At 42.8% G+C, this 22,004-nt stretch overlaps 1 protein-coding gene across 4 annotated transcripts in view; it reads left to right on the top strand.

Annotated features, from left to right (window-relative positions):
* The window catches only part of TRERF1 (transcriptional regulating factor 1), a 108,097-nt gene extending 89,565 nt beyond the window's left edge, over positions 1 to 18,532 (top strand). For 3 of the 4 annotated variants that reach the window (XM_083829395.1, XM_083829397.1, XM_083829396.1), the window contains exons 7-17: positions 306 to 554; positions 3,970 to 4,339; positions 6,280 to 6,340; positions 7,209 to 7,348; positions 8,068 to 8,171; positions 9,379 to 9,454; positions 14,708 to 14,796; positions 15,582 to 15,695; positions 16,453 to 16,641; positions 17,151 to 17,359; positions 18,004 to 18,532. In XM_083829395.1, the coding sequence (XP_083685521.1) occupies positions 306 to 554; positions 3,970 to 4,339; positions 6,280 to 6,340; positions 7,209 to 7,348; positions 8,068 to 8,171; positions 9,379 to 9,454; positions 14,708 to 14,796; positions 15,582 to 15,695; positions 16,453 to 16,641; positions 17,151 to 17,359; positions 18,004 to 18,325 (1,923 nt within the window). In that variant the 3' untranslated portion in view covers positions 18,326 to 18,532. The remainder of the gene's footprint in view (positions 1 to 305; positions 555 to 3,969; positions 4,340 to 6,279; positions 6,341 to 7,208; positions 7,349 to 8,067; positions 8,172 to 9,378; positions 9,455 to 14,707; positions 14,797 to 15,581; positions 15,696 to 16,452; positions 16,642 to 17,150; positions 17,360 to 18,003) is intronic. The other variant, XM_083829398.1, reaches the window with a different exon arrangement.
* Positions 18,533 to 22,004: the final 3,472 nt, after the last annotated feature.

Consider the following 22,004-nt stretch of genomic DNA (forward strand, 5'->3'; position numbering starts at 1 on the left):
GGTGATGGGGAATTCTGCCTTTATAGAGATCTAAAAAAAGGGGGCACATGTTTATTGCCCATTCTGCAAGTGATCCTGTAAAGATGCTTAATGTGGTTGTTTATCACCGAGGCTAAATCCTGTATAGGAGTTGCAAGTAATCTGCCAACTTCGTTCAAGGCAAACACAGAGTCCAAGAAGCAAGGCTATTGTGTGTTTCGTAACCCTGGCCACTTCTTTTCAGCCACGGTGCATACGTTGCGTAGTTATCGATCCAGAAGCAGCCCTCCCTCACTCGGGCTGAAAGCCTCTAATTGTCTGTACAGGATGAAGGAGAGAAACCACCACAGCAGCCGCTGCCTAAAGAGGTGGATAGCCTCGCGCCCATCATCATGCCAGTGTCTGTCCCTGTAAAGCTTCTGTCACCTGAGCCCAGCACGCAGCCCTCTGCCAGCACTGCCACAGTCAAAGACAAGCCTGCCAACTCTGTGTCAGATGATGAGATGCCCGTTCTCGTGAAGATGACTTACTCTCCACCGTGCAGTCCAAAAGTGGCCAACCCCTGCTCGTCCTCTGTGAGTGCTGCATTTCTTGCCACTAACTGTGCTGTGCTTGTTAAATCCCTTTGCTTGTAGTGCTGCTGTGTTCTAAAATGCCCGTGTTTTAGAGTATTTTCTGGAATCCTAATGATGCCTAAAAAACAAAGAGAGGCCGTGGCATCGTATCATTTCTTCCTCGGTCCTTTGAAAATACTGATTTTCTCTTTACTGGGGAATCAAGACTTCAGCTGAAAATAAGCCATTTGAAATTGGAATGTGATATTCTTTTTATCCCACTAGAACAAAGGGATTTAGTATCTTTTTACTGTTTTTGTTTTTTCCTTTTCAGGCTGCTTTGTTTTTATGTTATTGCTTAAATTCAGCAGTTTTATTTCTTCCTGTTTTTTGAGTCAGATATATGTGCTTCTCATTTCAGCTGTAGATAGGAAGGCACTGTGCAGTACTTAGTGCGTGCTCTAAGCCAATATGAAGCTTGCTGACTCAGAGTTTTAAAATGAAGTCATTTTTCCCTTTCCTTCTGCATGCATCAGATCTAAGGGTTAATCATTGGGAATTCTGACATAGGAAAAATAGCTGTGCTTAGTGCTTTCATTTCGCTCATAAAACTGAAATTGTCAAGTCGCACGAGGAACTGATGAGCCCTTGAATGAGATGTGAGAACGCTCTTTATTGTTTTCCTGAAGAGTCCTGGAGCAAGCAGTATCATTTTGTTCACATTCCAGTGCAGGAATAGATGCTGCTCGTTCTTTTGAATCCATGCTCGCAGACTGTGCCATGATAAGGGATTACTGGGGAGTATAAGTACTCTACTTATATATAATATTATCTATATAATAGTGTGGAGAAATACTCCAGTGATTTTTATTTTCTCACCAGTCAGACGGCTAAATGAGGGGACAGCATACACCATCGTGGGTGGCTCTTTGTATATTTGTATATTTATCACCCTTCCCTCACCCTTCACTCAGACATGCATGCTAATTTAAATACACAGAAAATCTTTACTCTCTTCCTATCAGATGGAGATTTTACACATAAACTTCCACTCTACTGTGGAAACCAACATCTCACAGTACTTAGCTTGTAACTTGCCAGTGCAGTTTCTCTTTTCTATTTCTAGTTTCTGGAGAGGAAAGGGACAGTCTTTTCTGAATCCATGAGCTCTGAGTGGGAGATCTTCTCTAGAGACATCAGAGTAGGTGGCTTGGGCTTGTGTATTTCTGCAACGTTTATAAAGTGACTGTGATTAAATCTGCCAGAGTTTGGCTAAATGTATGTTCATTCACTCAAAATTAAGGTTGGTAGTCTTTGTTATTGCCCAAGCAAATTAAATTCAGTTTCCTGAATTTAGATCCTAGATCCCGTCTTTTATATAAGTAGCAGCACTGGAAACATTCAAACACCAGAAGATCTGCAGTTCCCTTTTCTTCTGTAAAGGGATTGTGCCACTGGAGACTCTAATTTTCTTCTTTAACCAAAGAACTGAAACTATGTTGCATTTGCACTGTCCTTTGAGCTGTCCAGAAAATTGCTCACAAATTCACGGAATCAGTAGAAGTCAATCAGCAGAAGGAAGTAAGTTTTCAGCAAGACTACAGGCTGCTGGGTGTGGTGAACCCAGCAGTCAAGTGAGGTCCATCAGGGTCTACCCAGAGTGGATTTGTCGAGCTGGGGCAGCGGGGCCCAGGTGGAAGCATAAGTTCTTGAATAATGGACATCAGTTTCTGGAGCTTCAGAGAAGTGTCGAGGTGATTCTGCACTGAAAATCCACGGGCACCAAGATCTCCTTTAATATTCAGTGTGGTCTTTTTTGAAAGTAGTGTTGGTGTAGTGAGGCTAAGGTGTACTTAACTGTTTGAGATGTCATCTTGGCTGGTTAGTTGATTTTACACTAGTGAGAAGAATGCCAGCTTTTTCACATTTAAAGAGCAGAACAAAACAAGCCTTTAATCAAAGACATAGATCTGGACTTACATTTTGGGGGGGGGATTGTTGGGGTGGGGTGTTGCTAGTTTGTTGTTTTTTTGTTAAGTTTAGAGTCTTTTCACTTTCACCTCTGTGAACACTAAATGTTCACCATCGTGACGGGCTATGTCTGTGATTATAGGTAACCTTCACCCTCTTGCTGTTCTGAATGCTCGTTATCTATAAAATTCTCTGTAGAGCTGCACTTTTTCCTTCTACTAAATGAAAAATTTTCTGAAACTTAACTTTTTTTGGAGAGCAAAACCATCAACAGCTGTTGGAGAGGATACAGCCATGATCTAACAGAGAGGACAGGACCTCTGTAATCAAAAACATTTCCACAAGCTGGAACACATTAATGTAAGGGATAAAGGGTGACAGTGCTAATGCTTCTTTAACATGATTTTTATTGGGTGAATGTGATTCTCAGGAACCACCCATGGTGTAAAGATATATATTGTATAAACATAGATGGTAGTAATTCTTTTACATAGTAATAGTACTTATAGATGATGCAGACATTCTGGAGTAACCCTGTTTTGTCTGTCAAAAATTTTCTTCCGTTTTCAAAGTTAATCCTTAGGTCTCCAATCTGTACACCTTAAAGCAGCGTATTTACGACTGTGTTCATCTACCAGCTTCTGTACATTTTTAAAGCATAATCTGAAAACCTATTTCTTATCCACCCTCAGGATATCCAGATCCTAGGTTTGCACAATTTTTGTATTTTCTGCTTTCTGTGATTTCTAGGGATTTAGTGTTAAATGATTTTTAACCGTCAGATTTGAGGACTGTTTGAATGCCTGAATTTCCCAAATGGTTATCTACTACCCTTTTTTTCCTCCAAGAGGAGAGAGTTAAATTTAGGATTTGTTGCAGCTGGACTGTACTCAAGCTGATGGGAATGTAGTGATAAGAGGCGAAGAATTTGAATTTATTACATTTTTCTTCCTTTCCTGCTGCTGAGTGCTGCAGTAATTTCACTGAGCTCATACGTCCTTCTTAGTCAAACAAAATAAATGCATTGGAAAACATCTTGTATAAACTTCCTAATAAACCGTGGCTGGATAGTGAAGCAACTTGCCTTTGTGTATTCAGTGCAAATTGAAGTGCCCAGGGTGTTCAGGTGGAGCTGAAGGGTGTGGGAGACTCGTGGCCTGCAAGGATTGCTCTTTGCACCTTCAAAAGCTGGCTGCAGCCTCTCCAGGTCTGTGCCTCCAGCTCAGCCCTGCCTTGACCCAGAGGGATCCCTGTGGGAGGTGAGGGTAATTCTTCCTGGCTCTCCTCTCTCCTCTGTGGTTTCTGGGTAGGACCAGATACTGTACTGACCAGTACCTGAATAACTGCCTGCTGGTAACAGCATTTCTGTGGCTGTATTCTGTGCCCTAGGCTGTAGGGAACTGTGTTCAATGCAAACCACATGTAAGCATGGCTAAATATTACAGTTCTGTATGTTTTCCTTCAGGAAATCAGCAAAAAACCTCATCAAAGTGCTTCAAAATTGGAAGAAAACTTAAAACCATTGCAGGACAAGAAGAAGTATCGGCATAGACCCGAACCTCTCTTCATACCTCCTCCTTCCTTCAACTTCAGCATGTCCCACTCCGGTGCCATGCTGTACCAGAGTCAGCTTCGCTCTCCCCGCGTCCTCGGAGATCATCTGCTGGACCGGCCGCATGAGCTCCCCCCCTACACTCCGCCACCGATGCTTAGTCCCGTTCGGCAAGGGTCCGGGCTCTTCAGCAGCGTCATCACGTCATCTCACAGCACCTCGCACGCTCAGCTGCCGCTTACTCCGCTCACGCCTACTCCACGGGTGCTCCTGTGTCGGTCCAGTAAGTGTTATATCTACAGGGGGGCAGCGTGTAGCAGACACCACCGAGCTCTTTCCTGGTGGTACCACGCTGAGGATTTTACGTGTGAGCACGCGTGTGGCTGGTTGTGTTACGTCACAGGACAAGTCCATCTTCCTCAGTGTTTTTGCATTGGATTTGGGAGAGGTGGTGTTAAAAGCATAAAGTGAACAGAGGGGCCTAACCAGTGAGAAAGGCCGTGCTCTTTCACCGTGGGCTGCCTCCAGGAAGGGCTGCTGTGCCCCTCCATACAGCAAGGCTGTCTGAGGTGAGGGAAGAGATTTAGTTTGAGCCTTGGGGTTTTGTTTTTCTTTGGTGCTTCACAAGCAAAGGTGGCTAATCATACCTGATCATGGTGGTAGAAACACGGGCATGACATTTGTTCCCTTTAACGATTTAGGTAGTCTTTATGTCTAAATATTGAGAAAGGGTAACCTTTCCATAATAGAATGGAAGAAGCCTCCCAGTAGAAAGGAGGTGGTAACTCTACCCTGAGTCACTCCAGATTTTGTGATGTAAGTTGCCTGTGCTATCATAGCAATGCCTTAGAGCTCCCATTGCCCTTCTTTCACCTCCTTCTTAGCTTTGTAAACTGAGCAGGTTATTAGCATGAAAATGCAAGGAGCAAGTTGAAATCTTACTTAGCAGGCCACCACCTGTGTCCTGCAATCCAAAGAAAGTGAAGCTCCTGTCACTTTTCCCACTCCTCTCTTGGAGGTTGGTAACCTATCTGTCCTCTCATCAGAACCACTCTGGCTTGGGAGACAAGCATGTGACAAACTCTTGTAACCAGTGCTGATGTGGTTTTGGTTCCCTGTTTTCCTTTCTGTGCTGCAGTACCACTCCAGTGCTCCTCAAATGATGAAAAAACATGCTGGGTGGCTTTTTGTTGGAGGCAGCAGGGGTAAATGCCATGGCCTGTCATGCTTTGGGGTAGGCATGAGTAGACTCACAGATTTATCTTATGTTTTCCTTTCTGTCTGCTTGCTCTTTTTTGGAGAAAATTGGGAAATAGAAATTAGAAATCGGGACTGGCCATCTCCACCTTCAGGAAAGTAGTCTGTGCACAAATCTTTCATCTTCTCATAACTTCATTAAAATCTAGTTGTTAGTTTCCTCAAAAACCGAAGCAAAATGGAAATTCCTGAGTGGAGGGTTGGGGAGGGATGGGGTTGCATTTTGATGCAGAATTATTTACAAAATCATTTCATCTCACAAAAGATGTTCTCAGTGCTTCAGTGAAAGGATGTTTTCAGAACAGTTGAAGTAGCAGCACTTGACTTGCAGAGGTTACGGTTTTGAGTCGAATAGGACAAAATAGTAGGTCAGGTAGAGGAGAGAGCGAGGAAGAGTTAAAGCAAAAGCTTTTCTGAAAGGGGGAAAGACTGTGTGGCAAACAAGCCAGAAGATGCTGTAGATATGAATGAAGGTACATCGAAGATGCATTGATGGGTACAGTCAAAGGTGGCAGGGAGGTATCGCAGAGCTACAGCTCCAAAAGCCAAATTAAGAATTGCTTTAAGGAACCTAAAGCATTGTGTGTTCTTTGTATTCAGCTGTTTTACCATCCTGACTAATGTTCTCCTCCAGACCAGCAGAGTATAGAGAACTTTTAGTCATTGTTGATGGTATGTGCTTTAAAGTGAACTTGTTTTAGCCCCTCAGCTATTACTTAACCCTGTGTATTGTGCCTGACTACTCTTTTACATGAGAAATACACCTGATTATGCAGGAACTAGGCAGTTTTGAGCCAAACACATCCCAAGTGCTGCTAGCTCTCCCAGATGTACCCTGACGTCTCACCGATTCCTGCAGGATGTTAATAGGAAGGTGGCAATATAGCCTGGGAGGTGGAGCATCAGCAGGGATACTGTTGTTACCAAAATATGTTCTAAACACCGGCACTCCAATCTCTGTTTCAGATAGTATTGATGGAAGTGTCATTCCAGTGACGCCTGGGCCCGGAGAACAGACTGTTGAACCGTAAGAAAAACAGTATTGCTTTTGTCACTGCTTTGATAGACCAGCTCTAGCCTAGAGTGCGTGCCCTGAAATATTTTGAACTGGGCAGGTAGCGTTCGGCTGCCTGAAGCATGTTGGTCTGGATGGATTTAAGGGTACTCGGCGTGATGGCTGAGGACTCCTGGAGCAAAGTGCCTGTGGGAGATGTGGGTGTCGTGGTTCTGAAATGCTAGGAGAGGCTTGGTGGGAGCCACTGAAGGTGGGAAACGGTTAATGGTGGCTGGAGAAAGGGTCACAAGGAGAACATACGCTGCTCCAGTACTTTCGCTATTATAGAGATATATATATATATACACACACATATACACATATACATATATATATATACACACATATACATGTATACATATATATATATATATATATATGTAGGTACTCTCTGTGGAGCTTTGGAGAGAGGTGTTATCTGGTAGGTTCCCCAGGGCAGTCCGCAAACAACGTTACCCCCCTCCCGAAGCAGTAATGTCTCTGCTTTCTGCCAAAGAGTGCCATTCTCTATGGAACAGAAAGCTAGCATTTCCTGCATCTAGCCTCTTTGCTACTCAGCACGTATATAAGCTAGCTTGGGTTTTCTTTATCTGTAAGGTATGGTGTCTCAATATAGTTTAAATTGTGTATGGAAATTCTGGTTTCCCCCCAAGAGGTCAGTTCTCTCTAGTATTCAAAATACTTATCCCACTGAGAGTAAAGCATTGCGTAAAGCAGTCTGACACAATTTCCTGCCGCTCCAGTGTAATAAAAGTTTTGTTGGGAACAAAATGAACACTAATGTGACTTCCGTTTTTTCTGCATGCTGCATAGTCGAATACTTGTTTGTTTGTTCTTATAGACGAATCAATATTGGGTCCAGGTTCCAGGCCGATATTCCTGAGCTGCAGGACAGGTTGCTAATGGACAAAGATGTGCACAAGGCTACTTTGGTTTGGAAACCATGGCCAGAACTGGAGAACAAAGTCTTCCAACAAAGGGGTATGATGACTTGCTGTTCTAAACAGCCATACATCACCCTGTGTCTGCTGAAGAAATTCCCATCAATTTCTCATTTGTATACTGTACAAAAGATTCAAGAGAGTGTTAATTACTGAGAACTCAGGGCAGAAGACCAGAACTGCATGTTACAGATTCAGAGCAATATTCTGGGCCTTTAACGTGGCTGAAGTGTTCTCTGGCAGCCAACAGGGAAAGGTTATTGCCAGGAAGAGATTTTTGTGCACTGCACTGCCTGGGGTAAGGGCAGAGATCACAGGTGAGAGGCAGCTCTTGGTTCCTAGGCCTATCCTGGGACCATAACAGAGATGAAATTTGATGGTTTTATTGATTACTACAGCCCTGAACAGAGTTTGTTCCTGCTCAAGTGTGGTCCATTTCTGTTCCTCTGCCCTGACTGGAGCTTTCTTGGTGCAGCAGCATCACTGACCATATGTATCTGTGCAAGCCACTGCTCACAGCCAGGTCTCTGCCTCTGGCTTTATAATACTCCATCACATCCCAGGGACGTGCTCTGAAAATCCTGTCACGTCCCCTCCTCAGTGAGTGATCCTAAAACCAGGAGAATAATTACCCTGGGGAGGGAAAATGTGAAAGCTGCTGCCCTCAACTACATTGTCTGTAGTTACAGAATCGTTGGCTCGGGTTGTTTAACCGACAGGTACAGTATTAGCAGTAAAATGTTGACTTGTTTCTAACAGTGGAAGACCTCTTAAATATGAGTTGTTCCAGTGTGTTACCTGGTGGAGGAACTAACTCGGAATATGCTTTGCACTCCCTCTTTGAGGCAAACGGAGATATTATGGTAAGATAAGCTGAAACGGGAGAGATGATCCTCTTTGCAGATAAATTAGCGTGCTTTATTAAATGGATTTAGATATGGTTATATAAAAAAGAGATTTCTGATTGATTAGCAGTGATGCTTTAAGCATCCTGTAACATTTTTGGGGAATGACTTTTCCCTTTCATTCTTTAATAAATTTAAATTTCAAAGCAGTCACTCTTTGAAGGCTTACTGTATATTTCGGATAGATAAGATTGCTTAGTTTATAGCCTTGGGGCTTTGTCTCCCAGTGCTTTCTCCAGACCTGATATTTCACAGGCTTTGTGGTCACAGAGAGCTTAGTCTTCTTCTAGCCCTTATAAAATTTACTTATTTATTTATTTATTTTTTAGGCAGCAATCACATCTACTTATTTGTTTGGTACTGTGAGGTAATTGCATACAGTTCTCATATAAATAATGCATTTCAAATGTTTGCGTTAGCTTTGTGATGGGAACATTACTAGCTAAGGCAAAACATCCCTTTTGCCCAGTGTTAAGGAAAGACAAGGTCCTGCCCCAGTTCCTGGAGAGCCAATTTAAAATAAAATGCAACAGAACACGGGGCTGGAATGAATCTCACGAGATAGTCTAACATGGTGTCCTTTAACTTGCATCCCACTTTCGTCAGGCTCCATTAGCTGTATCTGGGGGGCTCTGAGACAGGTGTCTGAGTCGTATTGTCAGGATTTGACATTTGCTGTATGGGAATATGCATCATCTGGGGGAAAAAAAATCAGGAATCCACAAATCATCTTTCTCCCTGATCCAAAGGAGAATTAACTCTACTTGTTGTCATTCCTGACAGATGGTGACTTAAACAGGTGTTCTAAAACAATGCTACCAAATCAACCATTAAATATTAATATTAATTAATAATATCAAATTAAACACTATGATCATATTTGTCTGTGGCAATCAGGAGGGAGGGAATTGCTGGAAGTTGCTAAGTAATAGCCACATTTGTGCTAATGAAGGCTGGACAGGTGTGCACTGGGTGCTCTTATGTGAGCCACAGTGTTAATGGACCTTGGGGTAATTTGGTGTGAGTTTTGTGTGACAAAAAAAAAAAGATAATTTTATTTAATATCCTACCAAGTAGTCTCCTGAATGCAGTTGTATGTAGCAACTGACTGCATGTGCTAATTCTGTTTTTTTTTTTTTTTTTTTCCTTCTACTTATTCATTTAGGTTACTCTTGAGAAGCTGCTGTTGAGGAAGCCAGTGAGATTGAAGTGTCATCCTTTGGCAAATTACCACTACGCCGGTAGGTTTCCTTGTGATCTCTGCATCTGCTGGTACACAGAGCCCGAGGCTGGCATCCCAGTCCGGTGCGTGGAATCGCACTGCTCTCTCTGCTGTCTGCTGCAGGGATGGCAGCCTCTGACAGAGGGCGATGTGGACAGCGCTGTGTGGAACATCCAGAGCCTTTCGTTTACGAGTTTGGCAGTTTTACCTGACTAATGGTAGACAGAAACCTTGTAGTCATGTTGCTGTGTAGGGTTCTGCAGATTATAAACTGCCTGGAGTATTTTCTTTTTTCTTTTAACTAAAATTTAATTTGTTGATCTGCCTTTAAAATTGCTGCTATTCATACGTGACTGATTTAATAGCAATAAGGTCTTCCTGTGGTGTGTAACTGTCTGCTGTCATGCCTTTCTCTTCTGATGTGATGGTGCATGATAAGGGAATGTGATAATCATGAGCATCCGTCCAAAGAGACGGTGCTATAACTCTCATTAGTGTCTTAGTGCTGAATACAGAGCCTCTCTTGGCATGGATACAGCCTAAAAGAAACAGGTTTGGGATGGTGACAGCTTTAACAAACACAGCCAGAACCTCATTTTGGTTTTGAGGCGGAAGTGCTCTGTGACATACACAGGGTGGCGTTAAGCTATTGGGCTTCAGTTTTGTCACCTAAGCATAGCTCAAGGTAACACATCTCTCCTCTGCAGCCCTCCATATAATTGCTCATGGCTTTGCAGTGACTAACAACTGCATTGACACAGAGTAGGGTTTTACATAAGGGACTTGAGACTTTACCTCCAGTTTAGGCTCAGCAGGAAACAAGCCGAGAATCTTCTGGTGGTCAGTCAGTCACAATATTCAGGGCCATATACTCATTTCCAGTTGTAGTCATTGTGGCACAGAAGTACAAAAACAAGCCACTTGCTGGCTCTAGCAGCTCACTGCAGGGATTCCCAAGTAGCAAGGACTCTTCTGGAAAGAACTCCTAGTCAAGGCCTGAGAACCAGTACAGAAACATGTCTGATGGCAGCTGATAACAGGAGTGAATAAAGGTGAAGATCAGGTTTGAGTCTTGGCTGGGGGAGATGCCTACTACCTTTGAAGGCAGCTCCATTGCAGTCCTCAGAATGGACATGGAGCTGGCTGGAGGAGGAGGAGGATGTCAGCCAGGAGCTGTAACCAGGTCCCTGAGCGTTCATGTCTGGAGAGAGAACACCAAAGCATGTGTGTGGTGCAGTCCAAGGGAGGAGAGTAGGGGGATGAAGGATATCCCAGCAGCCTTGTCCTCAGTGAGAGATCGAATTGGCAGAACAGATGAGAAAATACTGCCTGTGTGGCAGAGGAGGGATAGTCTTCGCTGAAGCAAGTTCACAGTAGTTTCAGAAAGTGTTCTGTTGTGATGCTGGGAGGAGCCAGGAGAGACTTTCATTTCATCTTTCACATGAGGTGACGCTAATCGTTGTTAACTAGCAGAGAACTCTGGACGTTAGAGTAACAGTATTATAAGTAGTATAAGAAATATGTAACTTATTTCTTAAGCAGGAAAGGAAGTTTGTGTGCTTATCACAGCATGAAACAAAATCTCACCGCCCTGGGTTTCACTGCCATAAAATGACGAGAGAAAGCATTACTTACTAGTGCTCTTGAATGCAACATGTGATTGCAACTTATACTGACAGCTCAGCTCTAGCACCATGCAGCTCTTGAATAATAGATTTTGTGGTTGATAATCAGGCACTCAAGACATATGTGGATTTCTCAAAATCTAGTGTGTGAATAGCTTTATGTAACGTCAAGTTGCATTTGTTTCAGTTAACTCTTTGGGCTTTCTGCCTTGTATTCAGAAATCACAGCTAACAGGCACAGCCACTGTTAAAGCAGGAGTAGGCCAAAACAGGGCATGGCACTGACTCACTGATACCACAAACAATAAATATCCAGACTCATCCTACGCATTGCCCTAGAACAATGATGTGAGTGATAGCTCACCATACAATCACAGAACGGATCGAGTTGGAAGGGACCTTAAAGACCATCTAATTCCAACCCCCTGCCATGGGCAGGGAAGCCAGTGAAACCTTTGTCCTTGAAACCTGTTGGTTTGTGAGGGGAAGCAAGTTGTAAAACTTCAGACGTTTCTGTTGTCCACCAAGAGAGCTGGGCATGTTGACCTAGGGCTGCTTGGAAGAACACCCTAACCTCTATGTCTTAATGCTTTGCCATCTGCCAGGATGGTGTATTAGGGAAGAGAGAGGGAGCACGTACCTCGTACAAGAGGAGTGCTTTTACAGATGTTTGAATGTTTTTTCATTTGAGCAGCAGAATTTCTCAGGTCTGAAGTTCTGGTGCAGTGAGAATTTCCGGAATCATAGCATCGTCGAGGTTGGAAAAGACCTTCAAGATCATCACGTCCAACCATCATCTTAACCTGCTGAGTCCCAGCACTAAACCAGGGCCCTTAGTGCCACGTCCACACGCCTCTTACATACCTCCAGGGATGGGGACTCCACCACTTCCCTGGGCAGCCCATTCCAGTGCTTGACCACCCCCTCCATGAAGAAATTCTTCGTAATGTCCAATCTGAACCTCCTCTGGCACAACTTGAGACAGGAGAAGTGGTGTCTGAAGTAAAGCACTTCAGGCAGTCTGAAAACGTTGATAGGTACTGTGATGGTGTGAGGATCAGACCCAGTATATGCTGAATGTAATGGATTTGAGCCGCTTCTCGAGGGGGCTCACAGGTGGAGGTGTGGTTCCCTTGAAACCCACAGATCGGGCCTAAAGACCCCCAGTCCGTAGACTGTATTTTTTTAAGTCAGTCAGTTCAAAACCAGTATTTTAATATGGCAGATAAAATAGGTAATAAATCTCTAAGCGTAAAGATCTGCTTTAAAATTTGATCTGTATTGCAAAGTCCAAAATTCTTTCTTGCTGCATTGCAGATCTCTCTCTACACGTTCTGTATATCTCCCTCAAGCTAACAAGAGCAAAAGCGGTTTCCCAGCAACCAGAGTTAAAAACAGCTTTTCTTCTGTTTCTTTTCTTACACAGGATTTATTCTATTAATTAGGTTACTTCCAATTAACCCTCGTAATCTTATAAGGGTTTCTGCTAATACCATAGCTATTGGGGAAACTCTGTAAGGCCTAAATTTTCCATAGATGTACAATAAAATCAGTTCATAGAAGTGATTTTTATTATTATTATTTCAGGAGAGCGGGGTAGAGACAGGAGAGGGTGACTGGAGAGGTTTGCTGAAAACTAAAACCCATCCTTTGGTGTTTTCATGCTTTCTAAAATGTTTCAGTATAGTAGACCAGGACCCTGGACTGGCTCAGTGCATTTACCCCTGCTCAAAAGGAGGGTAAATGCAAATGAATGGCAGGCTTTGTAAAAAGGGAATGGCACTGGTTTGGGATGGAAACGATGGCAAGGCAGTGTGTCAGCAAAAAGATCTTTGGGTGATAACAATAAATAAAATTTGCAGCTTGAAGCCGGTGCTTTTTTCTGACACTTAGATAGAGAGCTTTAGCGTAAATCTCTGTGGAAATAACTAATGCGTGCTTATAGCCAGTACTGGAAAAGCCTACAGAAAACAGGCTGCAGAAAAGTTAATTTGGAGTTTTCAGTATATAACGGTGTGGTGAGATACCTGCTCTGGGCTTTTAGGAGCCTGGGAATTGACACTGAGAAGCAAAACATTTGCAGTTAATGAAAAATGTATATATTCTTTACAGACGTAAGTAACCTGCAGAGTTCAATACCGCACATGGTGCCAAGCCCTAGCTAATTGAGTTCGGTGCAGAGGCAAGCATTTCTATGGAGAATGGTAACATTGACAGGAATATTAGGGATTTCTTTTAATGATGAAACTTTCAGCTACTCTCAGACTGCGGTAGAATCTTCTCTGAGTCATTTCAAAGGCATCTACCTTATGGCTTCTTGCATATCCTTCCTTTAATGTATGTAACGCCTGCTCTTACAATCAGGACGCTGGTGTTTGATGCAGTAGAGCACTTCTGTGTTCCTTCTGTCGGACCGACACTGAGGAAGCACAAATTCATTTCAATTTAAGTGTTGATTTCACATCTTCATGGGCAGTTAGGCTGGTGAAGCAAACAGAATAATAATATATGAAAGCTTTATGTACAGCTTCCATTAATCAGTAATCCGTTGATCAGAAAGCACTTTGCACGTATTCCACACTGCCATAGCATCTCTGACTACTTGTGGCCTCAATCACAAAGAATTTGTCTTACCTCAAGCCATACAAGTGAACAGCTGCTAAAGGACCTTTTGAGAGTTACTGTCTGGAGAACAAAATGCTAGCTGAACTTCTGAGAAGCTGAATATAAAGTGGCATATATGGGAATGAGGCAGTACAAGCATTACGTATAAAATGATGAGCTCTGTGGCGATACTTATCCATTAGAATGAGACCTTGGGATTATGATGGTAGTTGTATGAAAACATCAGCTTTGTACTTAACAGCAGTTTAAAAAAAAAGGCATAAGTCCGATGTTAGGAGAATAGAGCACGTGGTGGTGCCACTGTGCATGTCTGTGGATTATTATCAGCCTTTCTGTTCCCTTCATCTCTAGATGGGGGTTTTATTACTGAGAAGGTTTAGAGAGGAACAACGGTCATGACCAAAGGCATTGAAGCATCTTGGCCTCTTCAGGAGGGGAAAGAAAGTGACAGAAGGGACATGAAATCCTCAGTAGCGTGCAGATGATGGTAGAGAATGGGTTCATTTTTCTTTTCCACTTGAACAACAAGGGGTCATCCAGTGAAGCTACTTGGGAGCCAGGAATCAAAGAAAAGGAGCTGGATCCTTCATGCAGACAGTCTAGTGATCTGCAAACCCCATTGGCAAAGTATGTTGTGGATGCGAGACTTAATTAATAGAAAGGAAGAGTGGGTCAGCACTTAGGAGGCTGGTTACCACATAAGCAAATTCCAACAGATTCAGGAAATCCCCTGAACCATAAATGGTCAGAGGTTAGGAAAAATTAGGGAGAGGCGTTGTATTTGCTTGCTCTGATCTTACTGTTTCCTAGGCAACTGCCTGGGGCTGCTGCTGGAGATGAAGTGCTGCTGAGGTGGGCTTCAGGCCTGAGTCAGCACAGCCAGACTCGGTTTGCATGGCAGCAATCGCCAGCCTGTGCTTCAGGTCTCCCAGTTTTTGGTCCAGATACTACTTCAACATAAAGGTGGAAGGTTTTTGTTGTTTATAATGAGTTCACTGTGTGTGTTGTTTGTTTTTTTTAAGGCTCTGACAAATGGACACATCAAGAAAGGAGGCTGTTCAAAGAGGCGTTGTCCACCTACAGCAAAGATTTTATATTTGTACAGAAAATGGTAAGGTTGTTTCTGTTCTGTTAGCTGTTTGCTTCCATCTGCTGCATTCTGTTCCCCGTTGTCTTCCCTCCAGTGACAGACCCGCTTATTGCAGGCATAGACCCAGCAGCAGGTAGAAGGGTGCTGTCAGTGGGGTTTTTCATTTGGTGTACCTATGCATGCAACTGCAGCACTGGTAAAAAGATAAAAATAATCTGTTCCTCTTGTTATATTTAACAGTTGGCACATCAGAAATCCGAGGCTCCCCAGTTATGGTGCCCGCCAATGCCTTCATGTTCCCCGGCAGTTTGTTGAAAGCTGCCCGGGTCACAGGCACCGAGTCTCGCACCAGAAAGGGTTGAAATAAAGAAAGAATGTGTTTGGGCTTAATTTTCATGTTCTGTCACAAAGCAGAAAAGATGAGTTGTGTCTGTCTCGGGGCAGAATTAAATCCCCTTGCTGTTAGTTAAAATGTTGGAAAACATTCGGGTTTATGGGAACCAAATCTTAATTCTCAGTGGTATTGTATGCCTGAGCTAGAAATGTACTTTCTCGGTCACTATCTGACTAGAGTCTAGAGAATCCCAGAAAAATGTACTGAAGCTGAAACAGTCAACACAAATTTGACTGAAAAGCAATAATTAACAAAATGATTCTGCAAGAGTATTTGTGTTGTATTCAAATTGACTTTATTTCTCCATTTGGATGTTTGATAAATGAAACCTGCCTCTCGGGATATATTAAAGTTGTCTTGAATTAAAATGAGAAATTAAGATTGGACTATTTCTGCAATTACTTAACTACAGGTTAAGTCTAAGACAGTTGCACAATGTGTGGAATACTACTATACGTGGAAGAAAATCCTGCGGTTGGGACGGAAACACAGAACACGCTTAGAGAAAAAAAGAGAGGAATGCATGGTAAATGTAGAAGAATATAAGAAAGTTTAACAGTTGCTAATTTTGAAGTTTGCACTGTTTTGAGCAGGAGGTTGGGCTAGATGACATAGGCCTCTTCTGACCTAAATTATTCCATAATTCTAAATTACGATCTGTGTGAGCATTCTGTGATCTCAGCTACACCAAGATTTTGTGTTCCTGTAGTGAGAGAAAAGTGTGTTGACCAGTGCATTATCTAACTCTAGTCCAACAATTACGGCTGTGCTACTGATGAAGCAGGTAACCATCTGTAAGTTACTCTTCTGTGTGTGCATGTGCATGCATGCACGTGCCTAAAAGTGCTCAGCCGTTCTGGTACAACTAGCATTTACACAGACTGGCAATGAATTCTTGGTGTGCAAGGTCCGTATTAGATAGTTGAAGCATTCTTAAAGACATATTTTGTTTAGTAAGCCATTTAATTCAACTATGAATGTAGTGTACATCCCATTCTAAAAATGGGAGTATTGCACTTGGCATCTGTAGACTTTTGGAACCATGGCTCCGTAAAACAGTTGGAGGGCATTCTGAGTGCTGCAGTGAAGCTTCATGAGCTGTAGCTTGTCCGTTAAGGAGTGGTGGTTCCAGCAAGACCAGAAGTTCAGCCAAGATGGGAAAAAAATCCCAAACCCTGGAAGCAGACTTGGCTAACCTGTTTCAGCAGTTTCTACATTCTACTAGCCTGTGCTGTTTGTATTTGGCCATATTTCTAGTATTTCTTAAATGCACTCTATTTCAGACAAGCGGAGAAGAGGAAGCGTTAGAGGAAGATGAGGAGATTGAAGAAGACAGAAAGGAAGAAAGGGAAATGCAGAAGTCTCCTGACCCACCAGCTATCCCTCTCGTAGGACCTATAGACCTGCCTGCCCTTCAGAGTCTTTCACTTTCTTCATCCTCCTTCATCTGTGAAATGCCAAACTGCGGCGCTGTACGTGCATTTCATATCTTTAAACAATAGCAGGGGCTTCGTATGTTAACGAATAGTGATTTTTGGAAATCAGGTGTTTAGACTGTTCCTGGCCAGTGATACCTCCTGAATATCTTGGGACAAGTCATTCTGTCTGCTTTGAAATCTTACAAATCTTACACTATTAAATACAGGCAATATGGTGATCTTTACACCAAATTGTATCCTGACATGATGTAGGGATGACAAGTACTATATAGTAACAGCTCTGTTTGCCTTTTTGTTATACAACTGTAATAATAAGATAGCTCATTGGTTTGCTTTTATTATAACTAAGTTATAAGTCTTTATTATAACTTGTTTGTTTAGCTCTAGTGGGATATAGCTGAAAGCAAGCAGCATATGACCAAGTAGATGGTGTGCATCTGACACGTACAGTTGTTTTTTTATAATATGCATTCAGCTTTCTGTAGTTCCTGTTCTAGTGCAGTTTTTCTTGATGTTTTTTTTCCTTCCCTACGCCCCATCAGGTGTTCAGTTCCCGACAAGCGCTAAATGGCCACGCTCGCATTCATGGAGGTACAAACCAGGTGACAAAACCACGATGCACTATTCCGGGCACTAAGCAGAAATCTGGTACGCAGAGCGGATACTGCTCCATCAAGAGTTCACCTGCCCACAGCACAACAAGTGGTGAGACCGACCCAACAACAATTTTTCCTTGTAAGGAGTGTGGCAAGTAAGTGGATATAACTGTCTGTGGTATCGCACCGCATTTGCCTGTTTACAATCCAAATGAATAGCATTGCAACAAATTGTTTATTCTGCTGTAATCGTCTCAAAATAATAGTTTCCCCTTAAGATGTCATGTTCTCCTACCGAAACCTTCAGAGGTTGGTTTGCATGACATTTTAGATGTATCTCCTGCAGCATTTAATCCAATTTTCCTGAATTTTTTCCTCTGCTGGAGTTCCTACATCTGACACTCTGGTTTCCTACTTCATCACAGGCTTGCATGTGACTGTGAGCAACTTTCTCTATGTGCTCGAGTTTGTCCATTCTAGAAGGTGATTTTTGCCTGTTGTGCAAGAACGTGGTGAAAATAAGTCCAGGGAGGATTTGAATGTGCGTAGGTACTGAAGCAATTGCGGGAGCTGCAAAATAGCTTCAGCAGTCTGAGTAGGCCATTTTGATACCGTCAGGATGTACAAATCTGGTAGTCTGTCCCTGAAATTCTCACCATGGCACTGCAGGCTTCGCTGACTTCTATTTCAGAACAGGGAAGCAAATGTACTGATAGGTTGTTGAGTCTTTTTTGGCTCCCTTCATCATAAGCAATGCACTTTTATCTGATTTTTTTTCTTTTTTTCTTTGAAATTTTAGAGTATTTTTCAAAATCAAAAGCCGCAATGCTCATATGAAGACCCACAGACAACAAGAAGAACAGCAAAGGCAGAAGGCTCAGAAAGCTGCAGTGGCAGCAGAAATGGCAGCTACTATTGCAAGAACTACTGGGCCAGTTGGGCATAGTTTGATCCCTCTGGATCATATGAGTTTGGTTAAACACGTTGAAAATGTCGGTGACATTGACGACGATGTTGTTCAGGAGTTGGGTGATGTCATGGAAGAGAATGAAGTCATGGATGCTGACCTTTTATTAGATGATGAAGATGCAGATCTACTGCAGGATGATGCTGAGTTGTAAATAAAGTTGTTTGATAAAGACAGCTACTGAGCACACCCTGAATGCATCGATCAGGAAACCTGGACTGTTCGTTTATTCCCCACTGATTGTAAACTACCTGTTGAGAAATGATAATTCTTTTATCCAGGTCTAGAAAAGAAATCTGCTTTTTTTCCCTTTTTTTTATTAATTTGTGTTTTGGGGGGAAAAATAAATAATTGGTACAAATATTCTTACAAGGTGTTTTTATCTGGGCTTATTTTGCTGGTATCTTCCAAGGCCGCTAATTCGAGAAGTTCACAGTTCTGCTGTCATTTCCCTCCAGACACTCACAGTAGGATCTTTAGTCTTTAACCCTTCCAAGTTTCACTTTACCCCACTTACAAGAATATCTTTGCACACTTCTGGTGGAACATTTTCCTTGCCTGCACTGGATCACTTCCAGCATCTTCTAGAAGCTAAATGTCATCTCTGTTAAGGAGATGATTACGTTCTTTTTTTGTGTGCTGTCATTTCAAGGGAGGTAGAGGAAAAAAAATCTTTAACTGTGAAATAAATACAGGAGTGACTGTATGATCTGTAGTATCACAGTACTTTTTCAGTTCTGGCTTGCCTTAATGCATACATGTTAGTTCATAAAAGCTTTGGTTACCTTGTACATTTTAGAGCTTCCTTTTTAACAAGGTTTTGATCTGCTGATTTTAAAATGACCTAATTCAAGGATTGAAGAAAGAAGACAATTGTGCTGTGGTTCGCATCATCGGATGGGAACGCTGGATCAGAGCACTGCCTTGGTAATCAGATTGCACTGGAATTATATTTTGCTGTGACAATAAATCACACTGTTGAATAGCCATCTCAGTGGTTTTAGGAACATATGCTTGAGCAATGCAGCAGCTTACTCTTACTGGGCAAATACAAGGAGACGTTCCTGCCTGTGGAAGAGATTGATGGAGTATATGCCTTCAGCATATGTTAGTTAGTATTCCTGCACATGAAATGTTGCTCTTGTGCCATTTTCAGTCTTCCTCATTGCATCAAACTCAAATGGTATTTATTTAGTAAAACACACTCCCAAGGTGAGATGATGTTGCTGTTTGTTTACTGTTTCTCCTCCCTTAGGCTCAGATCTACATGCCAGATGTCTAACTCCATTTATGTAAATTTGAATGTGGTTCTCTAAATGGGATCTGAAAATTATCGTACCTTGCAGAATCTTGAGCAAATCTAGAACCTCTGGAAGAAACGGAGTTAGGCTGAGTGGACCTTTAATTACAGAAAAGGAGTACTGACTTTAGAGCTTTCACAGCAAGTAGCACTGATTTTCTTGTGAATCTCGTACAGTAGAGGGTACTGCTAATTTTATAAAATATTTTATAAGACGAATTTCTTCCGGTTTCCAATTTTTTTATGGGTTGGGTTTTGTTTTTTGTTGAGGTCTTTTTGTCACATTCCTAATGTTTTAAGAAGACTTGAGAGATGGAGGATCTTATTTTCTACTGTCTTCTTTTGTGTAACTATGCAAAATGAGGGTAAACCACAATACTTTTGTATAGGAGTACTGGACCACAATTTCAAGACCAGTGGGACTCGCTGGCGGAGAGGTAACTTCTCTGTTAAAGCCAAATACGTGAAGCCAAATGACCTGAACTTTTTACTTCAGGTCAAGTGTTCTGATACTAAAGAACAGCCCTTCAGGAGAATGGCAGTCACTTCTCAGTTTCAGGTTAGTGAAGTTCCTGTGTATGTGGTTTTAGTGTTTTGGGGGTTGTTTCAGAGACTTTTTGGTTATTTTTGACCAGTGGGTAGAATTTTGCTCCCTCTCATACAGAAAGGACAATGCTCTCAATCGCTGTACCTGTGAGTTTCAGGAGATCAGGCAGCAGCCATCTTTCCTTTCCTGAGCTGCCAGTCAGCACACTCAGGATCAGTTCCAGTCCACGCTGTGACACATCACTATTTGCAGGGCCCATGTAGCCCAAGTTCAACTGTCTGGGTGTTCAACTGGGTGCTGCCAACTAAATCCGTGGATGGCACATTTTGTAGGGTGCACAAGTCTTAGTGTTAGCAAAGTGGTGGGTTTTGTGAGCTGTAGCTTGAGTAGCCTGTGGCAGAAACAATCGAGCAGTCTACTCTTTCTCTTCCAAACCTGTATGCTCTTGAACTTCAAGGAGGTTTCTGAGGAAGGCTGCCACCCTGGCAAAATGGAAACATTTCCTGACTGCCCTGCTGGTGGTGGGAAGCAAACCAGGTGTCTCAGCAAAGTGGTAACTGAAGTCAGTGAGAGTTCTGCTTGACGAACAGAGTGAAGTGCAGTAAAACCTGTGGACTGGATTCTGAAAAGCAGCTCTGTGTCAAAGAAACTACAGCGGAACTTCTCTAGCAACAATTGGACAGGTATCTGTGCTAAACCGTGTATACATAAATGCATACATATATATGCCTGGTTCTGTAATGCTAATCAGGTGCTGTTTTATTCTACAGCCAAGAAGATGATAGAACAACAATAACCAAAGAAGTTATTCATAAAGAAAAAAAATGCGTATGTCTTACACAGTACACAATTTAGGCCTCGAACATTGACTTCTTTAAGTGTTGCATTGGCTGATGTGAAACAGATGCTGTTCTGCCTATTTGTACATAAATCGGACAGTTTTATTTCAGGGAAGTTGTTTTCTTACTGATGGTTGATGATGGAAAACTGTTCACTATTGAACCTGGTCCTCTTTGCTAAAACCTGTACATACAGAAAACATATTTTATGAGAAAAATCTTATTTTCAATATTTAACTGTTATTTTATTAGAAGATGGTTGTAAATATTTTAGGTGTTTTAGTGTAAAAAGCAGACTGTTAATTTTAGGTGGCAGAGGAAGTAACGAAATAAAAAAATATATGCATTTTATATAGCTTGTGATCTCTGCTGGTTTCAGGTTCCTGCTGTTAGCATTTAACTTGCACACAGCTTAATCGCAGGTTATTACTTGCCTGGTTGTGTACTAGGAGGGCTTAGTGGTGTGAATTAAGTGCTTGTTCACATCCCCTCCACCCTTAGTGTTTGGTACTGATCAGAACCTGGGTGCAGACTGTGTGAAGACTGAAGGGGTTTACGTGACACTTCTAGTCAATTTTATTTTAGCAAAACCCACCCAACAGGGTTTTGCTAACAGGCTATTTGAGTATTTTTCAGAGGGGTGAACGTCAAAACCTAAGCTCACGTGTAACTTTTTTGATGGCTCCCTACAATGTTCCAAGAAAAAAAATAATGTATTCACCTGCATACGTGTGGGTGGGCAGAGGTGAAAACGACGTGCAGTAGAAAGCGTTATTTGTGGCGGGGGGGGATACAGTTGATGAAGCCTGATCTACCCTCTTAAAAAACAAGCCACCTCTCCAGGCCCGGGCTGGGAGAAGTGTCCCCTCGCCTCTTTCTTCTCTGTGGCAGTGGTTTTCCCCTTGCTGCCCTGGAAAAATCGGAGAGCGCGTGAGGGCGGCCGCTGAGGGGGCAGAGCCGGTGCGGCGGCGCCCTTACCCGGGGGCCGGGGAGCGCAGCTGGGGACTGGCGCGGTGCGGGCTCTCGGTGCCCCCCACGCCGCAACCGCGGCTCCCCGTCCCCATCCCGGTCCCCGTCCCCATCCCGATCCCCGTCCCCGTCCCCGTCGCCGCCCGCCGGTGCCGCAGTGCCGGCGCCTCACGGGCGG

Source organism: Anser anser, assembly GCF_964211835.1.
Source record: "Anser anser genome assembly, chromosome: 3".
Taxonomy (NCBI): Eukaryota; Metazoa; Chordata; class Aves; order Anseriformes; family Anatidae; genus Anser; species Anser anser.